Source organism: Bos mutus, chromosome 21 (genome assembly GCF_027580195.1).
Source record: "Bos mutus isolate GX-2022 chromosome 21, NWIPB_WYAK_1.1, whole genome shotgun sequence".
In the NCBI taxonomy this organism is placed as follows: Eukaryota; Metazoa; Chordata; class Mammalia; order Artiodactyla; family Bovidae; genus Bos; species Bos mutus.
This window is the reverse complement of record NC_091637.1, coordinates 25,567,670-25,582,448: the sequence shown is the minus strand read 5'-3', so window position 1 is coordinate 25,582,448 and position 14,779 is coordinate 25,567,670. Positions and strand designations below refer to the sequence as shown.

At 47.2% G+C, this 14,779-nt stretch overlaps 1 protein-coding gene across 4 annotated transcripts in view; it reads right to left on the bottom strand.

The window, feature by feature from the left end:
• Positions 1-14,779, bottom strand: part of ARNT2 (aryl hydrocarbon receptor nuclear translocator 2) — a 196,068-nt gene that overhangs the window by 137,973 nt on the left and 43,316 nt on the right. For all 4 annotated transcript variants that reach the window (XM_070358423.1, XM_070358426.1, XM_070358424.1 and 1 more), the window contains exon 3: positions 11,113-11,160. In XM_070358423.1, coding sequence (XP_070214524.1) covers positions 11,113-11,160 — 48 coding nt within the window. The remainder of the gene's footprint in view (positions 1-11,112; positions 11,161-14,779) is intronic.

Here is a 14,779-nt window from a genome sequence, read left to right as displayed (position 1 = left end):
CCTCGCCATTCCTGGCATCCCTAAGCAGACAGCCACGCCACAGACCCACATCCCATCACGTTGTGAACAAGCCCCTGCTCTACCAGCAGCACATTTTCCATAGCCTAGTAACAGAATATGCATACCTGCTCTCTAACAACAGAGCCAAAAAATCCCAGCACTGCCAGGAATTCTGAAAGTGACACTCAGTGACGTGCTTAAGATAAAAAACGAACAGAAGGGACAGGAAAGTGTTTCTGTCTCGAAATGATCACCTCTAGGCTTGACAGGGAGTAACAGCCAATCCAATTCCATGACACGGAGACAAAGCTGTCACGTGGGGTAAAAGAATTGTCTAAAAACACAGCACACGTCTCTGGTGGGATTTAGGGTTTCATTGGTGCTCATAGGCTGAGGGTGGCAGTGACAGCAAGAAAGGAAGAGCCCTGGGCAAGGCTGCCTCACACACTGCTTGTATTCACAGGACTTTGCACACCCTGCCCTCCAGGCCAGGAGCAGATGCCAAGTGGGCCTGATTGTGGGCAGGTCTCACATGAACATACAAACAAAATGAGGGGAGTGAGACTGTGGTGACGGAATTTCCCCGGTGGTCCAGTGACTAAAACTCGGCACTCCCAATGTTGGGGGCCCAGGTTCCATCCCTCGGCACTAAGACTCGGCCCCCAGTGTTGGGGGCCCAGGTTTCATCCCTGGTCGGGGAACTAGAGCCCACATGCCTCAGCTAAAAATCCTGTGTGCCACTACCAAAACTCCATGCAGCCAAATAAATAAATATGAGTAAATAAATATTTAAAAAAATAAAAGCCTGAAGTGAGTGGACTTGGGTGGGCCTGGTGAGCACCTCTGTATGGAAAGCACTGAGCCAGGTGCCCAGAGAGGACGGGCCAAACGGACCAAGGAATGTCCCGCTCCCGTCCTAAAGGAGCGAAGTGTTTGCTCAGGACAGTAAAACATCACCTTGAAGAGTGGAAATGAAGGCAGGCGTGATCAAATGCTCTGAGAGGCACATGGAAAGTAAAGCCCACAGGAGAGAGTAAGGGAGGAGAGGAGGAGGTGGTCCTGGGGGCCACAGGGGCTGAGAGGGTGCGGGAGGAGCTGAGAGGCAGTTGGCCCTGGCCTGGCAGCAGGTAAAGGGGGTGCACTATGGGAAGAGCATCAGTGGGATCAAAGAACGGGCTGGAATTGGAGTGAAGCCTTTGGGCAGGAGCAGACAGGCTCTCAGTTCAGTCTGTGTGCTGTGATCCTGTGGATATTCCCAAAAACGCAGACCCAGACCTTCCTCTCCATTCCTTCAGGCATGCCCCAAATATGCAGGGTAGAGTCCAAGCCCCTTCCCTCCCCGCTTCCTGCTAGTTACCACAGAGACCACCCCAAGGCAGGACTAGGGCATGCCTACTTCTGATCCCATTTCCAAAAGACCCACAGACCAACTTGTTTTGTAAAACATCTGAGAACAAGAGTCTTTGTGAAGTTCTTAAAATGGATCTAAAGCAATTTCGTCACCACGCTGATTCAACCCAACTCATGAGAACAGGTGCTTGAAGGAGACATGAGGACAACTGTTTAAAACAGTATCGATTGGCTAGTGCAGAAAAGGCTCTACTTCATGAAATGAGACTGAAAGAGTTACCAACAGAAGGTCAAAATGAGGAAGAGCTGCAAATTACCTAGCAACAAGCTCTGATAAACAAGTGAGTGTAGCTACTGAATCTATTAAAATATATGTAAAATATGTATATATATGGTTTTATTTTGAAGGATCACGGAGGCAAGAAACAGGAACAATGCCATCTTGTGAAAACAGAAGGAAGTGTCTCCAGGACCAAAGCCACCTCCTCCACAGGGTGCGGAGCGATGGGGATCTGCTTGGAGGAGTTGCAGGGGCAGCCTGTGTACTTAGCATCTGAGTTCCGTGGGCCCCACATGCAGCATCGATACAGCAATGAGCCCCTCTGCACGTGGGCGCCAGGGCGGGGGCCCGGTAGCAGTGACCGCTGGGGACACAGCACAGCATCAGCCGTGACCCCTCTGCTGGGACCAGAGGACCAACCGCCTGGCCCAGGAACATGGCTGCAGATGCCAAGGGCAAGGAGGAGGAGCTGTGGCTGCATGCTGCCTCGCGCTTCTCTGCCAACTCAGGGCCCGCAGGTCTGCGAAGGGAAACCAGAGCATGGGATCCAAGTCCATCCCACACTATCTTCAGGAATGTCCTTTGTGTAGGATGACCCTGGGGCTCAGAGTGGGACTGATTTACCAGGACTTGAACTCAGCTCCCCAGCAGAGCGTTGTCTGGTCCCAGAGTCAGAGCTGGAACACCGGGGAGACAAACAGGCAGAGACACTTAAGGCTCGATGGGGAAGAGAAGCCTGGTAGCTTCTACAGACACAGCTTGGGGCTACTTATGCCTCCAGAAACGATCCCCTCTTCCCCACAAAGCCTGGGGTCATCCAGGACTGTTGGCTTCCCCAGTGGCTCAGCGGGTAAAGAATCCTCCTGCAGTGCAGGAGACGTGGGTCACTTCACATCAAGGTTAACCTCTGCAGGAGAACAGAAGGAGCTGGGGTCACTGAACAAGGAGAGAAGGACATCAGAATTGAAGCTGGATGACATGAGAGTCAAACAGCTAGGAAGAGGTCACTGATTCAGACAGGCCTGATGGCAGAGGACTGTCTCCACTCGACACAGCATTAATCCCACAGCTTCCAGCCCTAATCTCAGCTCCAACCCACCAAAACGGCAAGACTGTCTCAGGCTATCTCCCCTGGTACTTTGGTTCCTCACAGGCTACACTGTTCCTCAGAGAACTACACCCAAGTTCTCTGCCAGACTTCTCTGGTTCATAAGAACTAAGCCTGACAAAGCCACTATGGAGAACAGTGTGGAGGTTCCTTAAAAAACTAACAACAGAGCTGCTATATGACCCAGTATTACCGCTCCTGGACATATACCTGGAGAAAACCATAATTCTGAAGGACATATGCACCCTGATGTTCATTGCAACACTATTTACAATAGCCAGGACATGGAAGCAACCTAAATGTCCATCAACAGAGGAATGAATAAAGAAGATGTAGTACATACATACAATGAAATACTACTCAGCCATAAAAAGGAATAGAACTGTACTATTTGCAGAGACATGGATGGACCTAGAGATTGTCATACAGAGTGAAGAGAATCAGAAAGAAAAAAACAAATATTGTATGTGCTTGCAAAGTCATTCAGTCATGTTCAATTCTTTGTGACCATATGGACTGCAGCCAGCCAGGCTCCTCTGTCCACGGGGATTCTCCAGGCAAGAATGCTGGAGTGGGCTGCCGTGCCCTCCTCCAGGGGATTGTCCCAACCCGGAGATCAAACCCACATCTCTTACATCTCCTGCATTGACAGGCAGGTTCTCTAATATTGCTTACAAGTGAAATCTAGGAAAATGGTAGAGATGAACTTACTTGCAAAGCAGAATTCAAGTCACAGATGCAGAGAAAAACTTACCAAGTTTGTTAATTACCAAGGGAGGAGGGGAGTGGGATGAACTGGGAAATTGGGATTGACACATATACACTATTGATACTGTGTATAAAACAGATAACTAATGAGAACCTACTGCATAGCTCAGGGACCCCTACTCAGTGCTCTGTGGTGACTGAAATGGGAAGGAAATCCAAAAAAGAAGGGATAGATGTATAGTGACTCACTTTGCTGTACAGCAGAAACTAACACAACATTGTACAGCAACTATATTCCAATTAAAAAAAAAAAATAAAAAATCACAGTTAAAAAAAAAAAGGGAACAAAGGCTGTCGAGGCAGGGAGAGCATCTGGAAAGGCTGAGAGTGCTCATTTGGGTGTTTATTCGGCAATGTCAGAAGGCTCAGCTGAAATTCTCCTTACTCTAAACAGAATCTACATGGCCAAGTCAAGGTGTCCCCCACAAGGTGACTGATGAGATGAGGGTAATCCTTGCTCCCTCCTGGCCGTCCTCTCTGCATCAGAAGTACTCTGAACATCCTCCACCTTGAAACAAAACGCCTGGCTCTCTAAGCTAAGACGCACGCTGAGAATTCTGTGAAATGACAATCTTGTTCTTTTTTCTGCCAGGAAGGAAATGAAGGACACATCCACATTGCATGTTTCCCCCTTATCAATGGGGTTTTGATGGTCAGAGCTCTAAATAAAACAGGGTGATGAATTCAGGAGGAAAGATGAAAATACCATCACAACCCAGAGAGACAGGGGAAAAAAAATGTCCACAAGCATAAATACTGCACAAAACCAAGAGGAAAATGTAAAAATGGGTGTGATAAAAAAGGAAAAAATTCTGTGGAAACCTTCCTATCGTGGTTAGCTTTACTATTAGATAATGTTAGCAGTTGACTGGCGAAACCCTACAAAATATCACGACTCCTTATGAGCTAATGCAACTGGGTTCGACCATGTCCGAGGGAACATTTGAAAGTCATACAGATTAAAGGTGGAACCCCAGGAAGGTCAGAGACGGTCCTCAAAAGGTGAAGGGTGAAGGAAGGGGTGGAAGAGAGGCTAATAAAACCCATCCAGGTCTTTTGATTCCAGGTTTGTAGACAGCCCCATGCACTATAGCTGAATTCAGAGCAACAGGTATGAGAACTTCCAAGACCTTCTGAGTCTCCTGAGAAAGGATGCAGAATGAGTGAGAACTCAGCAAAAAATCAGGGTGATAGCACATAGCAACAAAAATGAAAAGTTTGGGAGTGAGCACTTGGGTGTTCCTAAGATGTAAACTCCAAATCTAGAGACTTCCCTGGTGGTCCAGTGGTTGAGAATCCGCCTTCCACTGCAGAGGCCTGGGGTTTGAGCCCTGGTCAGGGAACTAAGATCCCACATGCCATGTGGGCAACTAAAGCCCATGTGACACAACTAGAGAAGCCTGAGCACCACAAGGAAGACCCAGCATGGCCAAAAATTAAAAAAAAAATAAACCCAACATTTAAGAATATCTCTATTTCATGTGTCCACTCTTCTGTTTTAATGACCACTACACAATGCATGTGGCTCAGCAGTAAAGAATCTGCCTGCCGATGCAGGAGCCACAGGAAACCCAGGTTCAATCCCTGGGTCGGGAAGATCCCCTGGAGGAGGAAATGCCAACCCACTCTAGTATACTTGCCTGGGAAATCCTATGGACAGAGGAGCCTGGTAGGCTATAGTGCATGGGGTCACAAAGAGTCGTAAGCCACTGAGTGACTGAACAACAAACTGCTCAATAAACTGTCCCCTCTGGTCTTCAGTTCCTCATCCCCAGTCTACTCCTTGGCCCCTGCAGACCGGCTTCTGCCCCCCAGGTTGCCCTTGACTTTGTGTGTGGGGAGGGGAGCACCTTGGTCAGCAGAGCCCTGTCCTGCATGTCACAGCCCCCAGAGCAGCATCAACTGCATGTGGGAGGGAAGCCTGAGACCTGGGGATGGTGAAGCGAGTCTCGGGGCATTTCTGGCCCTGGCACTGCGTGTGTGCACCCTTGCGTGTGCACAGGCGTGTACATGTGCCCAGCAGTTGAGTACCCCTACACAGTTCCTCCAGAACTGGTGAAACCAAAACTAAAACATCTGTTGACAAATCAGCAAAAATCAGCTGTAAGACGACAACTGCAGAAAGGAGAAGCAAATATAGTCACCAAGCAATAGAGAGAAAGCATGAAAAATATTGAGTTTGGAAGCAGCTAGCTCTAGGGGAAGAGTAATATATTTAAGACTTTGAACATTTTTCAAAAAGTTACTTGGGGTTGCCCTGGTGGTTAAGAATCCGCCTGCCAACAGAGGGGACACGGGTTCAGTCCCTGGTCTGGGAAGATCGCACATGCCTCGGAGCAACTAAACCCAAGCACCACAACTACTGAAGCCTGCATGTAGAGCCCACAAGCCCTTCCCTTGTGGTGGTGGCAACAAGGGAAACCACCACAGTGAGAAGCCCACGCGTCACAACTACAGAGTAGTCCCTGCTGGCTGCAACTAGAAGAGCCTGCCCACAGCAGTGAAGACCCAACACAGCCAAATACAATAAATAAATCTTTTAAAAAACTTTTTGCAATCCCTTTTTAAGCCACCATCAGTATTTTTTGGATTAAGGCAGGGGATATATACATATATATATAAGGGCTTCCCAGGTGGCGCTAGTGGTAAAGAACCTACCTGCCAACACAAGAGACAAGAGACATGGGTTCAGTCCCCGGGTTGCGATGATCCCCTGGGGGGAGGAAATGGCAACCCACTCCAGTATTCTTGCCTGGAGAATCCCATCCCTTAAGGGCTATAGCCACGGGGTCGAACAGTCAGACATGACTGAAGAGACTTAGCACATCCACACATATATAAATAAATCCTCTTTTATCTATTTAAAAATGCATGTGTGCACATCTGTGTGATCTGTAAGCAGCTTAACATCTGAGACCTGCTGTGAGAATATAGGAAGCAAACCTAATTGGCTACAATGTACCTCCTATGTGACTGTGACCATATTCCCCAAATCTGAAATTGAGACACGACGTCTGATAGCAGGTGGGACATTTGAATTTGGGACCACCCTCAAGAGAAGCTGGGAAAGCTGGCTGCACACACATCAGGGTGATGTAAAGAAGTGAAAGTGTTACTTGCACAGTCATGTCCGACTCTTTGCGACCCTATGGACTGTAGCCCACCAGGCTCCTCTGTCCATGGGATTCTCCAGGCAAGAATACTGGAGTGGGTTGCTGTGCCCTCCTGGGATCTTCTGGATCCAGGGGTCGAACCTCTGTCTCCTACGTCTTGTGCACTGCAGGGGGGATCTTTACCATTTGAGCCACCAGGGTAGCTCAGGGTGACACAAACCATGGCCTAGCATGCTGGCTGGGTTCTGAGACAGCAAACTCTGCTGGCGAGACATCTGCCTCTCAGCCCCTCTCTTCTGACACCTGGCCTGAGGGCTCCCTTGGCTGACTGTGAACACAGGAGGAGGAAACAGAAGCCGCCCCAAGGCATGCCATGCCTGCTGCCGAGGGAGACAGCCTGCAGCAGTCTCTCTGGCCTGCCTCTGGATGGTGGCCAGTGCAGCTGGCAAAGCAAAGGGAGGGGTGAACTCAGTGGTCTCCCCAGCTAGGAGCAGCTCAGATGTCCCCAGCAGCCAACGGGTCCATCAACCCTTCTGCCGTCAGACTGAAGTGGCCCCAGGCTCCCACGGGCACCAGCATATGTTGTAAGCTCACCCCATCTTTCCCTCTTATTTTTAATGTGAGGGGAGGGGGAAGGATGTGGTTCACAGAAGCCCAGGTTTGAACCCTGACTTATGTACAACCTGACTCAAGGGCAGGCTTACAGCAGAGTCTAGGATTTCTGTTTCTTCCTGGTGGGACCCCACACAATGAGTTCTCTGTGTCCCTGCACTGTTATTTCATCACTGACACTGATCTTCCATCAAGCAAATGTCACTCATCTCTCTCTTCCTCCTTCTGTTCTGAGACCCAGGAACCGTCGCTTCCTGAGGTCAACACGCTATGGAACGTTATCTCCAGGGGAATTCTGATCCAGAGGAATCACAAGGCTTTGTTTCCTCACAAAGGAAGGCTGTGTAAGGCAGGCGCAAATCAAGCTGGGGTGACATGTGCCCTTATTTCCCAGGTCAGCTTCCTTTCAGGAACACAGCGCTCCCTGCTATTCACATGTATCCTAAGAAAGAGGTGGACATCAAGCTTGGGTTCTGTCTGCACCCAGGGGAAAATAATACATGCTCTTGTTGTTGAAACCTGTGTCTTGATTTGATTAGAAGGGTCATCAGAGATCAAAGAGGGTTCCACTTCCTCGCTCCTGTATCACCGGAACTGAGTGGAGGGTGGAACTCAAGAGTTCTCAGGGAGGAAAGTGAATCAAGGTTGAGACTTCCAATGGACCTGGAGAGTTCAGGGAAGCCCAGAAATAGGAACTAGATGCCTGTTCCTCTTGGGTTTGGGGAAAGGATGCTCAATTCACACCTATAATACGGGTAAAAGGAACCCGACCAAAAGTAACTTCCAAGGGAATGAGCAAACTGGGGGAGGTCATGGGTACAGAGTTCAATACAGACGTCATTCTTCTAAACATTTTTTTTTAGAGTTTTGTTTTTTTTTTTTAATGTGGGCCATTTTTAAAGCCTTTATTGAATCTGTTACAATACTGCTAATACTGCTTCTGTTTTATGTTTTGGTTTTTTGACCACGAGGCATGCGGGATCTTAGCTCCCTGAACAGGGATCGAACCCACACCCCTTGCATTGGAAGGCAAAGTTTTAGCCACTGGACCACCAGTTCAGTTCAGTCGCTCAGTTGTGTCCAACTCTTTGCGACCCCATGAATCGCAGCACGCCAGGCCTCCCTGTCCATCACCAACTCCCGGAGTTCATTCAGACTCAAGTCCATCGAGTCAGTGATGCCATCCAGCCATCTCATCCTCTGGCGTCCTCTTCTCCTCCTGCCCTCAATCCCTCCCAGCATCAGTCTTTTCCAATGAGTCAGCTCTTTGCATGAGGTGGCCAAAGTAGTGGAGTTTCAGCTTAAGCATCATTCCTTCCAAAGAAATCCCAGGGCTGATCTTCTTCAGAATGGACTGGTTGGATCTCCTTGCAATCCAAGGGACTCTCAAGAATCTTCTCCAACACCACAGTTCAAAAGCATCAATTCTTCGGCACTCAGCCTTCTTCACAGTCCAACTCTCACATCCATACATGACCACAGGAAAAACCATAGCCTTGACTAGACGGATCTTTGTTGGCAAAGTAATGTCTCTGCTTTTCAATATGCTATCTAGGTTGGTCATAACTTTCCTTCCAAGGAGTAAGCATCTTTTCATTTCATGGCTGCAGTCACCATCTGCAGTGATTTTGGAGCCAAAAAAAATAAAGTCTGACACTGTTTCCACTGTTTCCCCATCTATTTCCCATGAAGTGATGGGACGGGATGCCATGATCTTCGTTTTCTGAATGTTGAGCTTTAAGCCAACTTTTTCACTCTCCACTTTCACTTTCATCAAGAGGCTTTTGAGTTCCTCTTCACTTTCTGCCATCAGGGTGGTGTCATCTGCATATCTGAGGTTATCAATATTTCTCCCGGCAATCTTGATTCCAGCTTGTGCTTCTTCCAGCCCAGCGTTTCTCATAATGTACTCTGCATATAAGTTAAATAAGCAGGGTGACAATATACAGCCTTGACGTACTCCTTTTCCTATTTGGAACCAGTCTTATGTTCCATGCCCAGTTCTAACTGTTACTTCCTGACCTGAATACAAATTTCTCAAGAGGCAGATCAGGTGGTCTGGTATTCCCATCTCTTTCAGAATTTTTCACAGTTTATTGTGATCTACACAGTCAAAGGCTTTGGCATGGTCAATAAAGCAGAAATAGATGTTTTTCTGGAACTCTCTTGCTTTTTTGGTGATCCAGCGGATGTTGGCAATTTGGTCTCTGGTTCCTCTGCCTTTTCTAAAACCAGCTTGAACATCTGGAAGTTCACGGTTCACGGATTGCTGAAGCCTGGCTTGGAGAATTTTGAGCATTACTTTACTAGCGTGTAAGATGAGTACAATTGTGCGGTAGTTTGAGCATTCTTTGGCATTGCCTTTCTTTGGGATTGGAATGAAAACTGACCTTTTCCAGTCCTGTGGCCACTGCTGAGTTTTCCAAATTTGCTGGCATATTGAGTGCAGCACTTTCACAGCATCATCTTTCAGGATTTAAAATAGCTCAACTGGAATTCCATCACCTCCACTAGCTTTGTTCGTAGTGATGCTTTCTAAGGCCCACTGGACTTCACATTCCAGGATGTCTGGCTCTAGGTCAGTGATCACACTGTCGTGATTATCTGGGTCATGAAGATCTTTTTTGTACAGTTCTTCTGTGTATTCTTGCCTCCTCTTCTTAATATCTTCTGCTTCTGTTAGGTCCATACCATTTCTGTCCTTTATCGAGCCCATCTTTGCATGAAATGTTCCCTTGGTATCTCTAATTTTCTTGAAGAGATCTCTAGTCTTTCCCATTCTGTTGTTTTCCTCTATCTCTTTGCATTGATCACTGAGGACCACCAGGGAAGTCCTAAAAAACTTTATAAAATAACTGAGGCTGCCAGTCCAAACTGTGGGCTGTGCACACCAGAGAAAGGTACCCATCACCCAGGGGAGGTTTTCAAATTCATCAGCAACCAAGAATTAGGAATTCTTGGGCAGTGGAGGGGGTGGTGGGGTGGAGTGGGGAGGAATGTCACGGTAGGTCCTTCCATAAGTAAACTGATGTAGATGGGAAGTTTGCTAAGATTGATGGAATGATCTTTGCTCTTTTTCTCAACATTGTCAAACTTTCTCCCATAACTTAAAACAAGATAATAATAATAATAAAGAGCCATGGGACAGGGCACGCCTCACACTTCATGTAAGTGATGCACCTACCGTCACAGCACCTGAGGGCTAGCATCCTTCTGGAAGGCAGTCTGCACTCCAGACAGCCCTGAGAGCCTAGTTAGAGATGCTGTCACATGGCCAGCGAGTGACGTAGCTCTTAGGAACTTAAGGTCCAGTTTTCTGCATCCAGAACAGGGCCACCCAGGTTTCTTATATTTCTCCTTATTTCCCATGGTAGAAAAAGAGGCTTTATCTTGATTGTTTTTCTAAACTTGAACGCTAGGCCTGTCTTTTAAAAAGGGATCCATTAAAACTAGCAGTCTGTTTAATTTAAAAAGCCAACAGAGTTAATCACTTGTTAATACTTAACTTTTGAAAATCTAGGCTGGGATATGGCAGGTTTTGCTAAGAGTTACCTGTCCCTGAGCCAAATATAAGCACAGAATGAAGGACAAGGCCGTCAAGCTACAGGCAATGGCTTTCTTCTTCTTTTTTTAAAGGTTTTAAAACTATTTTGTATTGGAGTACAGCTGTTTAACAATGTTGTGAATTTTAGGTGCACAGTGAAGGGACTTAGCCATACATATACACATATCCATTCTCCCCCCAAACTCCCCTCCCATGCCATGTAACAGGCAATGGTTTTTTTCAATGACGAAAGACATTCAAACCCCTATAGATTCCAATAAGGTGATAACTGGCTACTTGGGCTTCTTTAAATCTAGGGAACATAAAGGAAACTCACCTTGAAAACTTGCTGGGACCTTCGCCATCTTCATCATCAAAGTCCATTCTGGAAAAGTCAAGTTCACAAGTGAGCATTCATTAGAAATAGAACATTTAACTGGACACATGAGCTGTTGGCTCAGAGGGGGGTTGATTTGGTCAGACTGCTCTCCAACCATCCCAGCCCTTGACAGTGCAATAAACAGTATCTCCACACAGTCCTCAAACAGGTTTGGGACAAGAAAAGGCAAAATGAAAGGTCTATGGTACCAGTGTCATTAATCACGTGGTTGAGGGCTCCTGCACAGTGCTGAAATACTGACTTGACCCTTCAAGAACTCTTTACAGGCTGCCGTGCTGGAAAAGTCAGCACCCCATATTTCCCACCATCCTTGGGGACACCTGCACCCCTCCACGTCATGTATCAACACTGGACTTCCTCCTTTGACTATCCAGTGGTATATTAACAGATGGAGAAAGCTCCAGGGAGCTTGGAAACAAGAAGCTTTAGAGGCAAAGAAGGCATACTGCTAGTTGTGCCATGTGATGACTTGGCTGGCCTCGATGAGTCTAAGTGAAAAAGGCATTTAAGGCCATTACCCTATAAACTCTGGGTCCAAGTAAATGGATGTGGGAGGAGATACAGTTGTTTAGTGCCTGAGCTAGTCAGAGTGGCTGTCTGCTTATTGAAACTCACCCAAGACATACTCGGATTTCACTTTACTGAGTCTCTCCAAACAAACATAGAAAAGTTTTAACTGATATTTGTTTAGCTGATATCCCAAACTCTCCTTCTCAAAAAAAGAAAAACAACAAAGCAGCCCTCTCTAATGTCAATTAATTTTTCTCCTTGAAGATGTTAGGGCAGAACAGTTAATTAGTACGAGGTGTACCCAGAGTCTTTGGGGACAAAATAGAAACAGTACAGATGTTTTGAGTCTCCCGGACATTCACGGGGAGTGGGCTTCCTTGCGGAAGAACTTCTCAGGCATTCTGCACTCCCCATCTTGTTCCTAGGGGGCCTGATGGATTGAGTGGGACACAGTTCCCGTGGCCTCCAGGCAGAAGGGAATCCAGCCTGCCTGGTGGCCAGGAGCTTGCCACAAGAATGGCGGGTGTGCTCCAGAACCACACTACAGGTGCCACGGCTGCTGGCCTCATGGGAGATGTGACTCCACCCGCAGCTCTCAGGCTGGGGCGCAGCGGGTAGTGGTGATGTGGGGAGGGCTCGGGGCTCCCAGGCCAACTTGCAAGGGAAGAGCTATCACTCCACAAGCACATGGGAGAGGCCCCTAAAGAGGTAAACTCTCCAGGCTTTGGGGTTACTTGGGGAACCAAAGGACTGGGATGACACAGGGCAAAGGAACACTGTTTGTTTTTTTTTTACAATCATTTGTTTATTTTTATCTTGTTTTATGAGCAGTGTGACCAGAGTTCTGATCTGAGATGACCTGATGGGATTTATGCCTATTTAGAACCCCCAATTTCCAGACTTGAGGGCTTGCATTCAGAATAAAGGAACAAAAGGAGTTATATAACTGAAGAGATAACGGTAACGATAACAAAAAATACTTGTGTACAATTAGAGGAGGGGAGGCAGGGAAGAAAAATTATAAGAAAGGAAAAATAGAATTAAAACATCCCTGGGAGAGAGAGACAAGGACCCCCCACAATGCAGAGTGTGTAACGGGGTACCAGACAGCAGCAGCGGAGTTATCTATGTTGTGGGAAAATGAAGGCTGAATGCACCACTTCCTAAATGAAGGAAAGTCACCAATATGCTGCTTAACTACTAAGGCTTCGCCTCACCTTTCCTGAAAATTACATCTGGGAGACCCCATAGACAGCAGCCTACCAGGCTCCCTCGTCCCTGAGATTACCCAGGCAAGAACACTGGAGTAGGTTGCCATTTCCTTCTCCAATGCATGAAAGTGAAAAGTGAAAATGAAGTCACTCAGTCGTGTCCGACCCTCAGTGACCCTATGGACTGCAGCCTTCCAGGCTCCTCCGTCCATGGGATTTTCCAGGCAAGAGTACTGGAGTGGGGTGCCATTGCCTTCTCCGACATCCGGGAGAAGAAAGCACTAAAAAGCCTGTCTCTGGGCTTCTGCAGCGCTGCAGAACCACACTGTCACCTAGTGTTCATCATGGGTAAGAGCGACTTTGCTGCAGACAGAAAGGTTACTTAACACCCCTGGGCTGTCAAAAACAGCTCAGTGGTTAAGAAAAAGAAATCGCATTTTCAGAATTCCAATGGATTTATGCAAGCATTTAGATAAACCTCAAGTGGGTGCGAGATGATCAGTTATCTTTAAAATGCCTTTCAGCTCCAGTTGATAGGAGTGTGATCATCTGGCTCCTGCAAGATGCAATTTTTTAGTCAGCCGTCCCTCCTGAGCCTGCAGATCTTTGGGGTATTGAGGGTGACCTATCGTCCTGATTTTCCCAGAAGGAGGGGATCCGTGGGGGTACAGGACTTCAGTGCTGAAACCGGGGAAGCCCCAGGCCAACCAGGACTATTCGTCACCCTCATTTTCATAAGGACAGCTCAGTTCTTTACCCCATCCTCAAGCGGCAGACGGGTAGAGAGGAGAGCCTCAGGATAAACGGTCCCGGTCTGGACCACGTCAACCCAATCAAGCAGAGTGTTAAGAGATGGAGTGCCAGGCTCTGGAGGCAGTTTTCTGAAGCCTGCTGAAAACTGAGGAAGCAGGACTTCTCTATGAAAATTCAGGGACCACAAATCTGTACCTTTCTACCCATGCAGGTGTGTGATCACATATGAGCTGCGATCACATGTAGGAATTGTGAAATGTATCATGTCGGGGTGAACTCAGGAGAGAAAACAGGATACAAACGACTGTTCAGATCCTCAGGGTAACTCACTTGACCCCAAAACAACTCACTGCTCATCAGCCACACAGAAAAATTGCAACTTCTGAGGACAGAAGGGTCTTTTGGAAGACTCCTTGCCAAGACCCTGCCTTTGGGTCTTCTGTCACCAATTCAAATGCTCCACTTTAAATATGACTCCAATAGCTCTGTTTATTTCTCCTGCTATAAAAACTCCAAGTAAATCATCCTTTGTTTTGTATCTTTTATGTATCTCTATTATACCACAGCATCTGGATAATAAAGGAGAGAAATCAAAATATGACTTTTAAGTCCTATTATGTTCACTTTGAAGAATTTGGTACCATCAGTGGATGAGGTAAGAGTCCTCTAAAGGTGGGCTGAAGATGCCTTCTGCCTCACTTTCCTGTCCTGAGCATGATTTCTACCCTCAATAAAAAGTCGTGAAAGGCACTTTTGAGCTTGCGTCTGGTTCAGAGTGAGCAATGTGAATCTGCCTCACAGCGATTGTGTAATAATAATAATAATGCATCATCCACTATGAGTCATCAAAGAATCCACTTTTGCTCTTATGAGAAAAGATGACAGGCTGTGCCCGCCAGGCTGGTTGTAGAGCTCAGCAAAGGAGCAACCCTGGGCTGCTCGAAGCTGCTATTGACAAAAGGTGAAGGGACATGGGTGCCAGCAAATGCCAGATGACAGCATCACTACTGCATAAATCCGAAGCGAGCGAAACATGTACTTACGTAACCACATTCCAGCAGCCACGGGCTTACACTGCAGGGGGACGCTGGTGTACTGGCTGCACACGATTTGGAAATCGTTCTCCTCAG